Source organism: Patiria miniata, unplaced genomic scaffold (genome assembly GCF_015706575.1).
Source record: "Patiria miniata isolate m_02_andy unplaced genomic scaffold, ASM1570657v1 HiC_scaffold_12, whole genome shotgun sequence".
NCBI lineage: Eukaryota > Metazoa > Echinodermata > Asteroidea > Valvatida > Asterinidae > Patiria > Patiria miniata.
In genome coordinates this window covers 964837-980238 of record NW_024037050.1, presented here as the reverse complement: position 1 = coordinate 980238, position 15402 = coordinate 964837, and the positions used below count along the sequence as shown (strand labels likewise).

General features: G+C 38.1%; 1 protein-coding gene across 1 annotated transcript in view; it reads right to left on the bottom strand.

Moving 5' to 3' along the window:
• The window catches only part of LOC119744589 (guanine nucleotide-binding protein G(s) subunit alpha-like), a 64884-nt gene that overhangs the window by 32123 nt on the left and 17359 nt on the right, over positions 1-15402 (bottom strand). Inside the window, exon 5 of the mRNA XM_038220598.1 lies at positions 14690-14787. Coding sequence (XP_038076526.1) covers positions 14690-14787 — 98 coding nt within the window. The remainder of the gene's footprint in view (positions 1-14689; positions 14788-15402) is intronic.

Genomic DNA, 15402 nt, shown 5'->3' with positions numbered 1-15402 from the left:
AAATCTACATGCATAAGTGCCTTTCTGTCAGCGACCTCATGAGGGCACTGACACAAGTAATCTTGTTTGGTGCGTGTGTTGAAAAAGCACCCTTTAAATGTGTTTATAATTGCTGTAATTGTTGCTACATGATGGATGACGTACCAGTACAAGTAAAGGCAATGTTAAATCAATATTTCGTGTCACTTCAGTTTATTTCACAGTGACGTAAGTTTTAACCAACACAAGACCTTTCATTTGAGTGGTGTGGCCGTGAGACGGAATATGGTTAAATTTATTTTTCTGTAAAAGAAAACAAAAGTCACCATCGTCATTTCAGAAAAAGACTAGATTTGTTCCTCATGTGTGCAAAACAAAACAAAATCTGAAAAAAAAAATGATGTTTCAGTCTTGACTCAAATGATAAATTTGAATGCCTGCGTGTAATCTCTGGTTCTCACTCAGCTGAATAGCTTCAAAGCATTTAAACCATTGCTATGACGTCACACTATTGTTAAAAGTGTGAATTCGGATCTACGAACTTCTTACACTGGTCACAAAGTGTGGATTCGGAACGACGAATCTTTATTAAAGTGTGGATTCGGAATTACGAATCCACACTTTGAACACGTCGGACAATATTGTTCTCCATAATGAGCCTGAATAGGACCGTCTGCGTGAAAATTTGTTTTCAGAAAATTACCAACATCTTCACTGTCACATTCGCCGCCGTCACTGCAAAAACTGCTTTAAATCAGAAAGAAATCGTCGTCTGAACTATCCATTTTGTCGTAAGGAGCCTATACACACAAAATGGCTTGGTTGTACTGTGGGTGTGGCGATACACATGCTAAACACGCCAGGGAAAAATGTTGCAACCTGACGCCACTTCCGCGCTTGTGTACGAAGTCTATGGAGAGTCATTTCAAGTATTTCCTAACAAAATTTGAAACATTTCTCAGTCCCAGATTCATGTCTTATCATCATTTTTGCAACTAATGACCTTCATTGAGATGATATATGAAGAAAAAAGTGGCATCAGGTTGCGACATTCTTACCAATACTTCTGTTGACGCAATGGTTTAAGTCGGCGAATACACTCGCAAGTGTGGATTCTTAATTTACAAATTCACTCGGCGAATTCACGAATCCACACTTTCTCGTGTATTTTCCTTAACTTAGCTTTCCATGAACAGCTGTAAAAATGGGTTCTTTTTGTAAAACATACATATTATAACTTTCGCGGGAGCAAGGATCAATTTCAGTAATTCCTTTTTTTCACGAGTGGAAGAACATACTCTTTTAATACATGCTTCGTTGGTGTATCAAATTAAATTGTTCTTTTAACCCTAACTCCCTAGGCATTTTTGCTAGGATGCAACCACAATCCTGCAAAATCCTCAAATTGCCTCCATGTAAAAATAGAATACACGTACAGCCTCAATCCTCCAAAATCGTCTGTTATTTCTTGAATGTGGTCCTTGGAGGGGTGACCACCGCCTCAATCCTGCAAAATCCTCCAGCAATCACTGTCAATACATTGAGGCAGAGCCAGTGACATCCTGGAGCAGCGCAGAGGATTTCAAGTTTAATGTAGGCCTAAATTTATGCACGGGTGAGCATATACATTTTTTGTAATTTTAAACAACACAAGGTCCGGCCTATAAGACCTTGACACAGTGCATCCTCCAAAGTCAGCCACACATTTTTGCCGTAATATATAGCCACAACCATGCAAAATGCTCTATTTTGCAAAGAGGATTTTGGTGGATTTGGGAAGGTAAGGGTTAATGGAGAAAAAAAAAAGTTATCCAACAATGCAACAAAAGGTCACAGAATTTCCACAAAAAAAGAGAGATCCATTTAACATATTGTAATGAGCACGTAATTGGATGGTATTTATAGACAATCAAGTGACGAACATCGGTTATATGGTAATTAGGAGGAATTCATCAGCAAAATAATGCACAATTAACAGGCATGCAACTGGGAATTAGAAAAAAAATGGGGAAATTCCAAACCACACAAGACTTTGTTCAGTGTTTTTCAATTTGTAATGGCATTCCTGAGAAATAAAAACGAGGAAATCGGCGGATCTGAGGAAAATTTGCATGCCTGAATTAATTAAACATTGTGCAGGAGGGCAATGTACCGGTACATGTGGGTAATAAAAAGGCTAGTTATCAGCTAAACAGATGCTGTTGCAGAGTATACAGGGACATGTAGCTGAAGATACCACTCTACATGTACATTGCATCTCTCTCAATTCGTAAATTGTAGGCTTGTGCGGTATCAGATTTTGAGAGTCCACAATATCGCTACAAACAAAATACTGTGGTTTTCGGTATTACCGGATACTTTTTCCGAGTGAACTTTTACATGAACCGGTATGCCATCAAATATGAAGACACATGGAGATAGGGAAAACTGCACAGGCTGCGTCAGGCCCTGCTGGATGGCTAGTCCAGCTCTACAATGTTTGTCTTATCTGGATACCGTGACCACAGAGAATTTAAACAATTATTCATACACATGTATGTAGTGCAGATCTAGCCAAATTTTCTTTGAAAGGGCTTTTGCACTCATTTGGCCATACTTTTGATGGAATACTGCAATATAAAGCACGTAATTTTACCTAAAAAACCTGTGAGATTTTACAAGAATACAGCAAATCCAAGCACAAAGTATAGGATCTACAATGTATTATAAATGTAACGTCCTACTTTTTTTTAGCACAACATTGTATTGTGTGTCCTGACTGAGCCCATTCAATCAAGGGCAATAAATGGTTATTTTGAAAGAAAAGAAAAGCATTACAATTAAAAAAAACCATATAAGTATTGATAACTATTATAAAATTCAAATTCGAACACGGGAGTGTGCGAGCTAGACCAGTCAGTGTTTGATATGCAGGGGTGTGAAATCTCAGCTTTAAAGCTGATTTCAGCTTTTTTTTGTATTGGATTTCAGCTTTGTTCCCTCACTGGCTGTGTACAAAAGTATAGGAGATTTCCAACGTTCAGCTTTTTTACACCTTTTCCAGCTATTTTTATCAATGGTCACTCACACCCCTGGATATACCAAGACAAATCACAAAATAGAATTTTCTGCCGAGAAAAATTGAAATGACATGAGCCCCAAAAAGAAGAACATATCATTATACTGTTGTGGCCACTGTCATCTGACCAAACTAATATGTACGTAACTACATGTACACGTACATGTACACGTCTGATTCCACAATGTGGGCAATGCCAACGTCTCACGTTATGATAGGAAGTGTAATGTCCGTGACAGAGCTGACTATGACATCTAATTAATGATTCAGAGAAAAGATCCTAAAACGCCTGGTCTATAATCTCAATGACCACTTTATTAATGATGTATGATTTGAAAAATACATATTTAAGGTTTATTCACCGAGCTCTTAAAAAGATCTGTCAGATTACATAACACTTGAATTGTCCATGTAGGCCTGTAGCTTTGTAATTGCTGGCATGGCTGCCTGTATATAAATGTACATAAATTGTTATAGTTTAGCATAGTACACCAAGCCGTGGCTGAATTCATTTTTTTTTTGACGTATTTCATATAAAATACAACATGCCAAAATCAAGTGTTTAGTTTTTCTTTGGCATTGTTCTTCGTAAAGGTAATCGACACAATCGGCAAAAACTGTCCTTTTTTGCCGATTTAAAGGGACAATCACACAATAAATGTGAAGCAGACTATTATTATTTTTTTTTAAATGAACGCGACGAAAATTCAGTTCCGTAAATATCATGCTTTTTGATAAAACTGCGAAAAGGCACCTTCTTTTTCTTGATGAAAAAAGCATGAATTTCCATTGAAAGAATGATGGCTTGGTCCTAACGTCTGTGAGGAAATGATTGGTCATTCCTCTTTTTCTAAAAATAAGACAGCATATTGGGCGCAATGATTTCACAGGATGCTTGATGCTATTACATGTATTTACTGACAATCAAGTAGGATATATAATATTTTGACAGTTTCACATTTGAATGTTTTGCCAATGTTATCCATTATCTCTAAGCACTCATTATGAGAGATGTTTGTGCTGACAAGGTCATGTAAGGTGACATGTTGAGAAACGCAAATATGTGTATACCTGCCAACAACACTCAAATGAACTCCGCGAATCCACACGACCAAATAGAAACCGTTAGCCAATATACAGATAAGGCCACGTAAAAAAAATCTCTGCCGTTGCGGTTACCCATCCACCCTAGAAAATGTGAGGAACCTATTTTTAAAAAAAATCAAATAATAAAAAATTAAGGTGCCTTCCCACACTAGTTTTTTGGTGGACAATGTCCTGCAATTTTTGAAATTTTTAGTTCGTTATTTTGTAAGTTGATTGCAGCGTGGTCTTGCAGCACTATGCAGCAAAGCCATATGAACAGCAACCGAATAATGGACAGTGTATTCACATAACTGTTACGAATACATGCCAAGAAAGAAAGAAAGGAAAGGAATCAACTAGCATCCACATATTTTTTTCTAGATACAAAAAATTTCCAGCAGCAAAAACAAAAAAACAGTAAGAAAAATTTCAGCCACCCACCTCATTTTTTTCAGCGTACATGTATTTAGAAACACAACCTTTTTTTCTCTTGGCCTTATGTACATGTATGTTTATGTTATTAGCAGGGGTTGTATGTAATTGCACTTGTAAAGGCCCCTAGCGGAAACGCATCCACAAGGACATTTTCTTCCTTCTCATTTCATCTTTGGTGGGGGGGAGGCGACTTAAATGGACAATTTTATTTGACTGAGACGCAGCCATGCATATCAAGCAGATAATCCCCAGCATCACGCAACGCATGTCATTTATTTATTAAAGACACGCCCCCCAATCTCTCCGCAGGAAACCGACCAAAAAAAAAAAGCACCAAGTCAGCTCGGCTGGTTGCCATGCCGATATTGGTCGGGCTAAAAATAGCACAGCCCGCTTCCCTATTCGACTGTAAAACATGCGTTACATCAATGCATGCCTTTTTTCATACGCGGATGGTCGCACGCTCACACACTCATACTGCACAGTCATTTTAGAGCAGAGTATATTTGGTAGTGCAAGGGTTGGATTGGTGAGTCTATATTATGAGTGTCTTATTCAATATGTCAACGGCGAAATGTTGGCAGCTGTAAAAAAAAAAAAAAAAGGCAGAGATGGGAGAGATAAAAAGATGAAGAGACATAACAGGACAAAGGAAAGGAAATAATATTTTTTTTAGAGTTAGGAAAGCAGAAAGTATATAAGTGAACCCCCCCCCCCCCAAAAAAAAAGGACGCGAGAGAGAAATTGAAGACAAGTGGGGGAAATTGAAAAATTTAGGTGGAAAAAAGAATTGGGTATTGGCGTATTAAGATAAGGTGGGGAAAATGTGGTGGGGGGGGGGGAATGATATTCTACCAGCAGAAACAGAATGGAACTCCACAAAATTCCATGTTTTGAAACAGAATTTATTTTTTTTTCAAGGAAAAAACCTTTAGTGTTAACACAAATAAGAGATTTCAAGAAAACAGTGCAAATTGTACAAATTCTGTGCTACATATCTGTCAATTCAAAGCATAATGGACAGGTTTTTTTTTTTTTTTAGGTGTTATTTATTTTAAATTTTGTAGCAACATTTTTTTCAAAGAGCAACCAGTAAAGGCACCCACATACAAAATAGCTCTTGATGAGGCAAGATAGAGATTTAGATACACTGTTCTTAGGGATTGGATTGTCAATAAAAAAACCCACAAAAACTGGATGAACTGTCTGAAAGATGCCTTCCTTTTCTGTACTAATAGTAACTTTCTCTCAGATACAAAACGTCTCATTTCAGACAAAAGTCTGAAAAACATGTCGTGCCTGTCTAATGGTGCATGTAAAGGGAATTTAGCATTTTCTGATTATGAAAAGGGGACACCTCTGTAATTTGGAAAAATGTCATGTTCGTGACAGAACGAATTAACCATGATGTCTACGTAATAGTTCAAAGAAACGATCCCACACTCCTAGTGTGTTATCTCCTTCACCATTACAATAGATGATGGATTTGTAAGATTGGAGAACTGAATTTTTAGGTTTATTCACTGAGCTCCAGAGGTACAAACAAAAAATGTGTCTGATTTGTAATGTTCGTGACGTTGGAATTGCCCCAATGAAAAAAAAAAAAATCCAGAGAAAGGAAATTGCCAGCTGTGCTGTGGAAAGACGGAATAAAGATGAACTGGAAGAACAGAGAGATGCACGGAATGACGGTATAAAGGAAAAGGAAGTGACGGGGAAAAAGGGGTGGATTCCCCGTAGGAAGGAAACTCTTCCGGGAAAGGAGTATTAAAAGAGAATGGAAAAAAAAGGACCTTTACATGGAATGTATTGGGGGAGAGTTGCAAAGGAAGAGGAATTTAACAGGAACAAGGGAAATAGGAAAGACGGAAGTGCATGGAAATGCATGGAATGGGGGTGTGAAGAAAAGGAAGTCATAGGAAAAAGGGAAGGAAGGAAACTCCTCCGGGAAAAGAATATAAAAATACAATGGAAAAAAGGACCTGCACATGGAATGTACACATGGATATGGGGAGAATTGGAAAGGAGTTCATGCATGTTTCAAATATCAAGTCAATGTTCAAGTTCTTATTTGGTAACATAATCGAAAATATATTGCCATTGAAATTGTTGATATGATTTTTTTTATAGAATAATGACGAATCATACTTTATTCCTCAGTGCAATCTCAATGATTGCAATGATTATTACAATATATACTGACATTTAAATGTCAATCGTATTTTACACATTAACACTTTTAAGTTGTTTTTTTTTTTTACAATTTAAATGGGGACTGTATCTTATTTCATTTTTCTGTAAATTTCGAATTAATTTTTTTTCTTTTTCTAATGGTGTAACATTGTATTGTCATCTTAATTCGGCATGTGCCGCCATGATGATTTTTAATATACCATTCTATCTATCTATCTATCTATCTATCTATCTATCTATCTATCTATCTATCTATCTATCTATCTATCTATCTATCTATCTATCTATCTATCTATCTATCTATCTATCTATCTATCTATCTATCTATCTATCTATCTATCTATCTATCTATCTATCTATCTATCTATCTATCTATCTATCTATCTATCTATCTATCTATCTAAGGAAGTGGAAAGTAACAAAACAGAAACTGGGAAAGACGTATTCTCCGTCCCTCCATTGTCCTTTGAACTTCAAATGCAGGGTCAGGTAGCTACATGTAGCAGTGAATCCCGAGTGCACAAGGAGGTTTTCCTCCTAATTATATTCAGGACTTGCATAGGTCTGATTCCTGCCCCCTGAATTCAAAATCACAACTATAATGTTTGCACGGAACCAGTCTATTGCAAAATGGCAACAGGCTACTAATGTGCAATTTCTGTGGTGATGAGCTTTGATTTTTGCTGAATTCGAAAGTGTCTCTGGCAACTATCAATAAAGAGAGGGGCACTACTCTTCAGTATTTGAAACCTATGCAGTTGAAATGCTTGAAAGTTGCCTTCGTGGAGACACTGGTGATTTTGCCTACTGGTTGCAGCAAGACTAAGAGTTTTTCGATAATCAAGTGTTCAAACGTCATCCATGCAAACAGCTGTGAATATCGTTTCAAAAATAAACAATCATGCTGCGCACACGCAGAGATGATCCAATCAATGCCTTTAAATGGGAGATAGCTACCGGTCCCATATTTTTTTGGGGGGGGGGGGGGGCGGAGACCAGCCTAGGAAGTCCAAAACAAGGAGAATGTCTTATACTCTGGGCACCATTTGTAAAGTAACCCAGCCAACAATATTCCAAATTCCTTTAAAGCCAAAGCCAATGGTTTCAGTGACCAGGTCATGGGGGCGGCTATTTATAGCCTGGCTGTATTTATATCTGTCTTGGCACTGCACCTGTTTCAGCTCGGAAAAATTTCATGCCAAAGTCCCCATCCCTTGTGTCGAATGCTGGCAGGCCTGAGGTTTATGATGCAATTTGAATAAACAATTCCTCTTTAAAATGAAAGAAAACTTCTTTTTTTTGTGTATTTTTGTTTTTGTGTCTTTAATACGCCATGATGCTACAGGGTACATGTGCAATCCTAGAGTTGAGGAGTTTGTATCCATTGAAGTCTTTCTTTTTGCTGCCGAAGCATTTTTATCCAAGGATCCAAGCCAATTAACAGCCATTCAACTGGGAAGAAAAGGAAGAACTTAACAAGACTTTATAGTGTTTTTTTCCCCAATTTTAATGGCAAAAGCGTTCAGCCGATCTGAGGAAAAGATGTACGAATTAACTAATTTGTAACCCCCTTCCCCATCCCAACCAGGCCCCAAGCCGCTTTTAAACTAGTTTTTTTAATACCGGTCAAGTACGCATTTATTACCATTCACAAATACCTTTCGGTCAAAACAAGTCAAAAATTATAAATTTCCAATGATTTTGTTCAACAATTCTAATTCATGATTTCTGACACACCCCTCTGGCTATGTTTATGGTACATGTATGTGCCCCTCACGAGTAGTACTGTAAATCTCCTTATATGGAGATTGGCGCGCATGTGGCGCGTACTGGGTGATGTGGCGCAGAACGCTAGGTGCCGGTGTAGTGTGAATTGAGGACTCTATGAAATACGGACTCGTTGGTGGTATTGGGCATGCCAAAGTGAAGATTGTGAACGTTCAACCAATAACAGGGTAAAAGGAGCCAGATTTCACAGGAGTCCAAATTCCATGTTTCACTGGAAGCGATTAAAACCACCCAGTCGGTGTTTTATCAACCGTTTAAAACCATCCACATGACGGGCTCTCGACAAATACGAATGGGTAAACTGTCTCAGGTATTTATGAATAAATAATAAATTGTCGTTACATTTGTAAATGCCACTTTATTTAAGTGTGCTATCATAAACTGTAATCACCCAAAACTTGAAAACCATGAAATTCCATTTTTTTTTTCTGGGTGTGGCCATGCACTACAGATCATATTGCATATTTCATGTGCATAGTACAACGTGTGTGTGTCTACAAATGTCATGTGTGTGAGATTGAAAAAAGGGCATGAAACATTTGTTACGCATACATACCGTATGCCTGTTCCAATACATGCGTGCACATGAATGATTCTCAGGCTAAGACAAGGAGACATTCAAAGATGAACAGCTACGCTCGGGGCCTGTGTGTGCGTGCGCACAAGTACAGATTATGTGCCTCAATTATCATTAACCGAACTCAACCCATCAAAGCCCAACAGCAGGTTTTGTTGAAATCTGTTAGGATGGGTACAGTACCCCTAAAACTGATTCTCCAACGCTGGTCGGCCGACCAGCGTTGGAAAAGTACCATTTTTCTTAAAAATATCAGCACATCAGGAGCCACGATTTTACAGGATGCTTTAGACTGTCATTCCCCCACAATCCAGTAAGGTATTTTGCGATAATTTGATCATTTCGTTTTGTGATGTTTGCAAATGTTGTATCTTCCCTTTAAGGGAATGATGCAATGTATGTACATGTACATGTACCGGTATAGCGTATGCTAGATGATGCATATACCCGGATACGGGCATGCATGATCTAATGCTGACTATAATATTATGTGTATGTTTAAATACTCATTAAACATCATTTGATTGCTTTTTACCCTATATTCGTGACTTGCGGGGGGGGGGGGGGGGGGGGAGGACAGATCACTTTACTAAACTTCCCCTGTGAATGTGGGAAGACTTTTGTGATTTTGTGAAATTGAAAAAATGTAGCTCTCTTGAAAAAGAATGAGCTGATGAAAGTGCACTGAGGCAGAAATCAGCTGAGAAAAAACGGTATGTGGGCAATTCTAGCATTGTGGGAGAAAATATCATGTCTGTGATAGAGCCACTTACATGTAACCATGACATCTACAATGTAATTAATGATTCAGAGAAAACATCCAAGTACTCCTAGTCTGTAATCTTCTTAGATGATGCAAAAATACATTTTCAGGGTTATTCACTGAGCTCTGAAATTTACCGGGAAAAAAAATATGTAATGTCCCGACGCTGGAATTGTCAAAAACATGCAGGCCATCACAGAAAGGATGCGACGACCTAGAAATATCTTACAGTGCTACATTTTTTTAAATGGCATTTATAATAGTTGTGGCATTAGGACAAAAACGAAAGTTGGGTTGAAAACAGCTATGGCAGCTGTAACATAGCTTGCAATCCAGCTTGTTAGACTCACTGCAGACCATGCATCATTCCACAATGCTGAGTCACCTACCGACAACACTTAACAGCCACGCCACACATCATGTATGAGCAAAATATGAATAAGAAAAAACAAAATTATTTCCATCTCCCTGGACGTGCCAGCTCACATACACATCTCCGGTGCCAACCCGCAAACCCGCACAGAACATGCCACACCCTAAAAAATTTCCCTGGCTGCCCTGCTATTTATAGAAGCACTTGTGCTATTTTTAGCCCGGGAAGTCTAAATATAACCCGCGCCTGCCTCCAGGGAGACCGTATGTGTGCATTATGAGTGCGTGTGTATGGACAGGCTGGCCGAGACACGGGCTGGGTTTGTTCTACACATTGTAATTAGGATAAGCGTTTGGCTGTAGCTCTCCCACGGTATAATAGTATCTCTAGTCTCTCTCTCTCCCCGATATTGCATTTATGCTTATCATGGTCACACGGGGGAACCATTGAAGACAACCGTGTGTACAACAGTGTACGTACATGTACACGTATACACATGCACAAATATTGTGTGCGGGAACAGGCCATTTCAGAAAAACATAATTACATTGCCTACACTCTCTGCAAATACAATCAGATTTCTATTTTTAGACTAACTCTGGTTGCATATTAATGCTCTTATCACACTTCTGAACCAATGTTTTTTTTCTCCACATGGTTCATCTAAATGTCTTTCAAGCGTGGCATGTCTTTTTAAAGACACTATATTCATCATTACGGAACAATTTTCAAGATGTGGTTTGTTTTAATTTTTAAAAATAGAAATCACATTTGATCATGCGGTTTTAAATTGAATTGCTTCCTTTGCAGGAGAAAGAAAAAAAACGAGAGAGAAAAAGGAAAGAAATAACAACGCAGCTGTTTTAAGTCTTTGTACTCTCAGGTACATATAAAATTAAGAATACCGCTGCCATGACTTAACTTACAGATAATATAATAACACTCTCTCTCTCAATAATGCATTATACCTTGTAGTTGAAATAGCGAGACACTATTTATAGCACGGGCCTCTGTACAATTAAAATTTTGTCAAGGTTGTATTTTTATACAGGAGAAAACAAAATTCTATTCTACGCCAATGCGAGGCCTATAAATATAATTAGCCATTATATCTGGGAGGGTTGCTAAGGGACAGGGTAGATCAATACATTTGTGCTTAGTGTTTTTTTCTTTATTTTATTTTTGGTCTTGGATGCCATTGGTGGGCTTGTCAGCCATTGGGGTTTAATTTGAGGGTTGTGCGGTACAGGTCTAATTCTGACGTCAGGTCTGTCGTTTGGTTGGGATTGGTCGGGTACAGCTCAGACCACACACACACAGACGCACATACATGTACGTACATGAAAGCATGATCATTGAAAATGCATGGGAATGAATTTGGACATAATGCACATTTGCAAAATGCATGAAAACGAAAGTTTTACACACAGTGTTTTTAAAAAATGGATGAGCTCCGCGGTTCATTTCATGCGATTCCCACAGAATGCTTCATATTCTTCTATAGAACTCTTTGTTTTTGTTAAATGTTGCTGAGTAGCCTACATCTACTGAACAATTAGTGTGAACAGAATCAATGTGAACAAGAGATACAACTGACTTCAAGTGCTTGCATTTTTTTCTCCACAAACAGTTGCTCAACTGACGCTGAGTACATGAAGCCACTTGTTAAAATTTGGAGAAATTTTGACCAGAACAAATTATACAACAATTATTCACAAATTGTGAAATCAAAAATGTCAACAAATCGTCACTGTTTTCGTGAACTGACGCGCAAGCGCTGTGTGCATGTACTTTGTGAAAGTAACGCGTATGATTAGTTTGGTTTTCACAAACTCACATGTAAGCAATGTGGTGGAAATACAATTTCGGAGAAAAAAAAAGTTTTGAAAGGTTTTGACACGATTTACTCCATCTGTGTACTTGTGGGGGTTATAGAATCATTTGACGTAAAAAAAACTGTTAACTGATGAAATGCAATCTCGACCTTTAACGCATACTCAGTTACTTAGAAATTCAATAATTAAGACGGGTTTCAGTTCGTGAATAACAAAAATAACACCCCTAGACGTGGGTGTCATGAAAACCGTTACTAACGGTTACTAACGCCACTTACGGTGCGCACGTAACTAAGACAACTCAGAGACCACCGGGTGTCAGTTTGTGGTGTCTGCACAAAATAAATACCATAATTTCCCAACACTACAACCACCTTTTATTTTTCGGCAAGCACCAAATTTTGATAAATTACGAATGTAATTTCAAGCATAGACGCTGCAACTATTGATATCCAATGAGATCCACAGCTATCCACATTTTATCCACACACCCATTCAACAACCACAACAGTATCCACTACCTATCCACTACATGTACAATACATGTACCTATCCACACATTCTCCCCATATGCATCAAAGAAAACAGTGGTACTTATAATTTTTCGATGCTATGCAAATTGTTGATATGAATACGAATATAAAAAAAATTACGACCAATATACTTTTCTTTTATGACCTGTCTATCAATCATTGACAGGTTTAACCAATAATAGGCAAAAAAAAATAATAGTCCTGCTGCCGGTTTCCCTACCTACCCTATTCTGCCAGCCCCTACCCTAATTTTTTTATGGGAAAAATAAGAAAAAAACACCCAAAACCACCAATTTCTACCTTTTACCCTTGACTACACACAGACGCCTCCATATGATTGCACACAAAAAAAATTGGCCAAAAAAAAAAATTCCCTACCTACCTACCCTATTTTCAAATGCCATGTAATCGGAAGCAGAAATATATATTTTTTTTGGCCTTAGTAGTTTGGTGTACTTTGACCCTGGGAATGAACCTACGGCCTCATCAGAAGTGTGAATATCTTCCTATAAAGCACTCGGTAAACAGTGCCACTTTTCGGCCAGTAACTGCCCCATGCACTGGGTACCATGCCCATATTTTTCCAACATTACACCCTGTGGACTGGGAAATGTAACATAAAATTTGTAAAGAATGGAATTCGCATCCGAGAGATGAACACTGTGAATTCAATATTTGTGCCATATTTTATGAAGACTGTACTCTCATATAGGGTAAGTCAACAAAAGCGAAACTTAAATGTTGGGACCATTGTTTTAGTGAAGTTCTGCATGTAGCCCTTTCAAAATCTAGGATATAAAAGCCCATTTCATAGGCTTCTTTTTAGTATAAGAATCATTCAAATCACTCATGTACTTTTCAAGTTACAGAAGTTTAAACACAACCATTTTTAAAAGTTCTGTCCACAGATCATAAGAAGATCATAAAAAGGTAAGTGTTCTTTCATAAACAAATCACATAGGGATGTGTGTGAATTGTTTTCGTTTTGCTGAAAGAACGCACACCTTTTTTTGTGATCCGTGAACAGAACTTGGAAAAAGTGGTTGTGTTTAACATTCCGTAACTTGAAAAGTACACGTGTGATTGGAATGATTCTTGTACTAAAAGAAAGCTTATGAATTGGGCTTTCATATCCTAGATTTTCAAAGTGCTATACAGATCTTCACTAGAACAATAGTCCCGACATTTGGGGTTTCGCTTTTTTGACTCACCCTCTACAGTGTTGTCGTGGGAAAAAATTAACTTCCAGTCAGAATCCAAACAGCGACACTTGTAATATTAGCATGTACAGGGCGTCGCCATTTTGACAATTCTTTTTAATGACGAAAAGACATTAACAAAAAAAAGGGGAAGGCCACTTTGGCCTTAGTGTTGTCCAAATTTCAAAGGGCACCGAGGCCAACTTAATTTCAAGTATTTAACTCAAAGTTTTTGCATAGTGCATAGGCCTACATACAGCATGCATATAACAGCCTGTGCAGTGACGATCACATTTTAGAGTCAATTCCCAGACAGGATAAATAACGATAATACTTTAATATCCACAGTCCATATATTAAGTTTAAATAAAGAAGATGAGCATGAAAAACATTGAATGGCCAGAGAGAGATCAAGTTCTGTGAACGAACTCATAGAGATCTTCTATCTGCATCTGTGTTTCATTGCGATTTGCTGCGAAGGGACCTTACTGACCACGTCGGGGGAAAACAACGGAGGTTTCCTTCCGAATTTAGCAATTGTCAATGTTTTCTACCATGAAGTTCAGGTGTGTTAATGTTTAATTATCGGTACGTACACGTGTCATGAATAAAAAAAGGCATGATGGCCAACTTGGCTGCGAAATGTGTATAGTTTGAAGGGGCACTGCGGCAAACACAGCAGGGCATGCTGCCAATGGCCGCGGTGGCCGCGATTTATGTCGAGGCCCGTGACGTTATCGTTCCATCTAGTGTTGGTACGTTCGTAGGGCCTAGTTAACAAACGAAACCATGAAACTGGCCCCTGGTGAAAGGAAAAAAACCTGCGAAACACATCTGCAGGAAGTGAAAAAGAAGGAAACTTGGACTTACTATTGTGCACTATCTATAAGTTGATACTCATGGGAGCGGTCGTAGCAGGCTTGTACACCGCCGTCTACCCATAACCTTTTCGTATGCTCCCAGAATTCCTGCAAAACAAATAGAAATACATTTAAAAGTACATCTAGGATCTTTTGATAAGATGGAATTTGCTTAGTCTATGATATGTGAACAGATTCATTTGCCCTTTGCAAATATTTTTGTTTTGTTAAAGCAACACAATTGCTCAAAATCGTAAGTAAGGTGCCTGACAATTAACCTGTTGGAGGTTCAGCTATGGGGCTACTGTAGCCTACTTTTTTAAAGAAAATACAGGAAACATACATGCACACTTTTTGGGGTCTCGTAACTGGATTCCATTTGCTAACACACACATAAAACAAATTGTGCCCATGAACACACTTTATAAAAGCACCTTTTAACGATTGTTTCCTTTCCATCGAAACCATTTCTGGCAGAATAATTTCACAGGGTATTTTGGACCAGTTTTATCTTCACTTTCAGCATGTTGAGCAAAGTTTTTTCAAACAAATTGCTTGGTGTTTTTCTAGCTGATTGCTGATGTTCCTACCCGCCTTTAACAAGTGCATAAAACAAAACTGAATATTCACGGACAACACCACAAAGGCCAAATGGGTCATATGGAAAAGGTTAACTGAATTGTTAATTCATTAATGTCTCAAACTTTACTATCAGAATGTTGA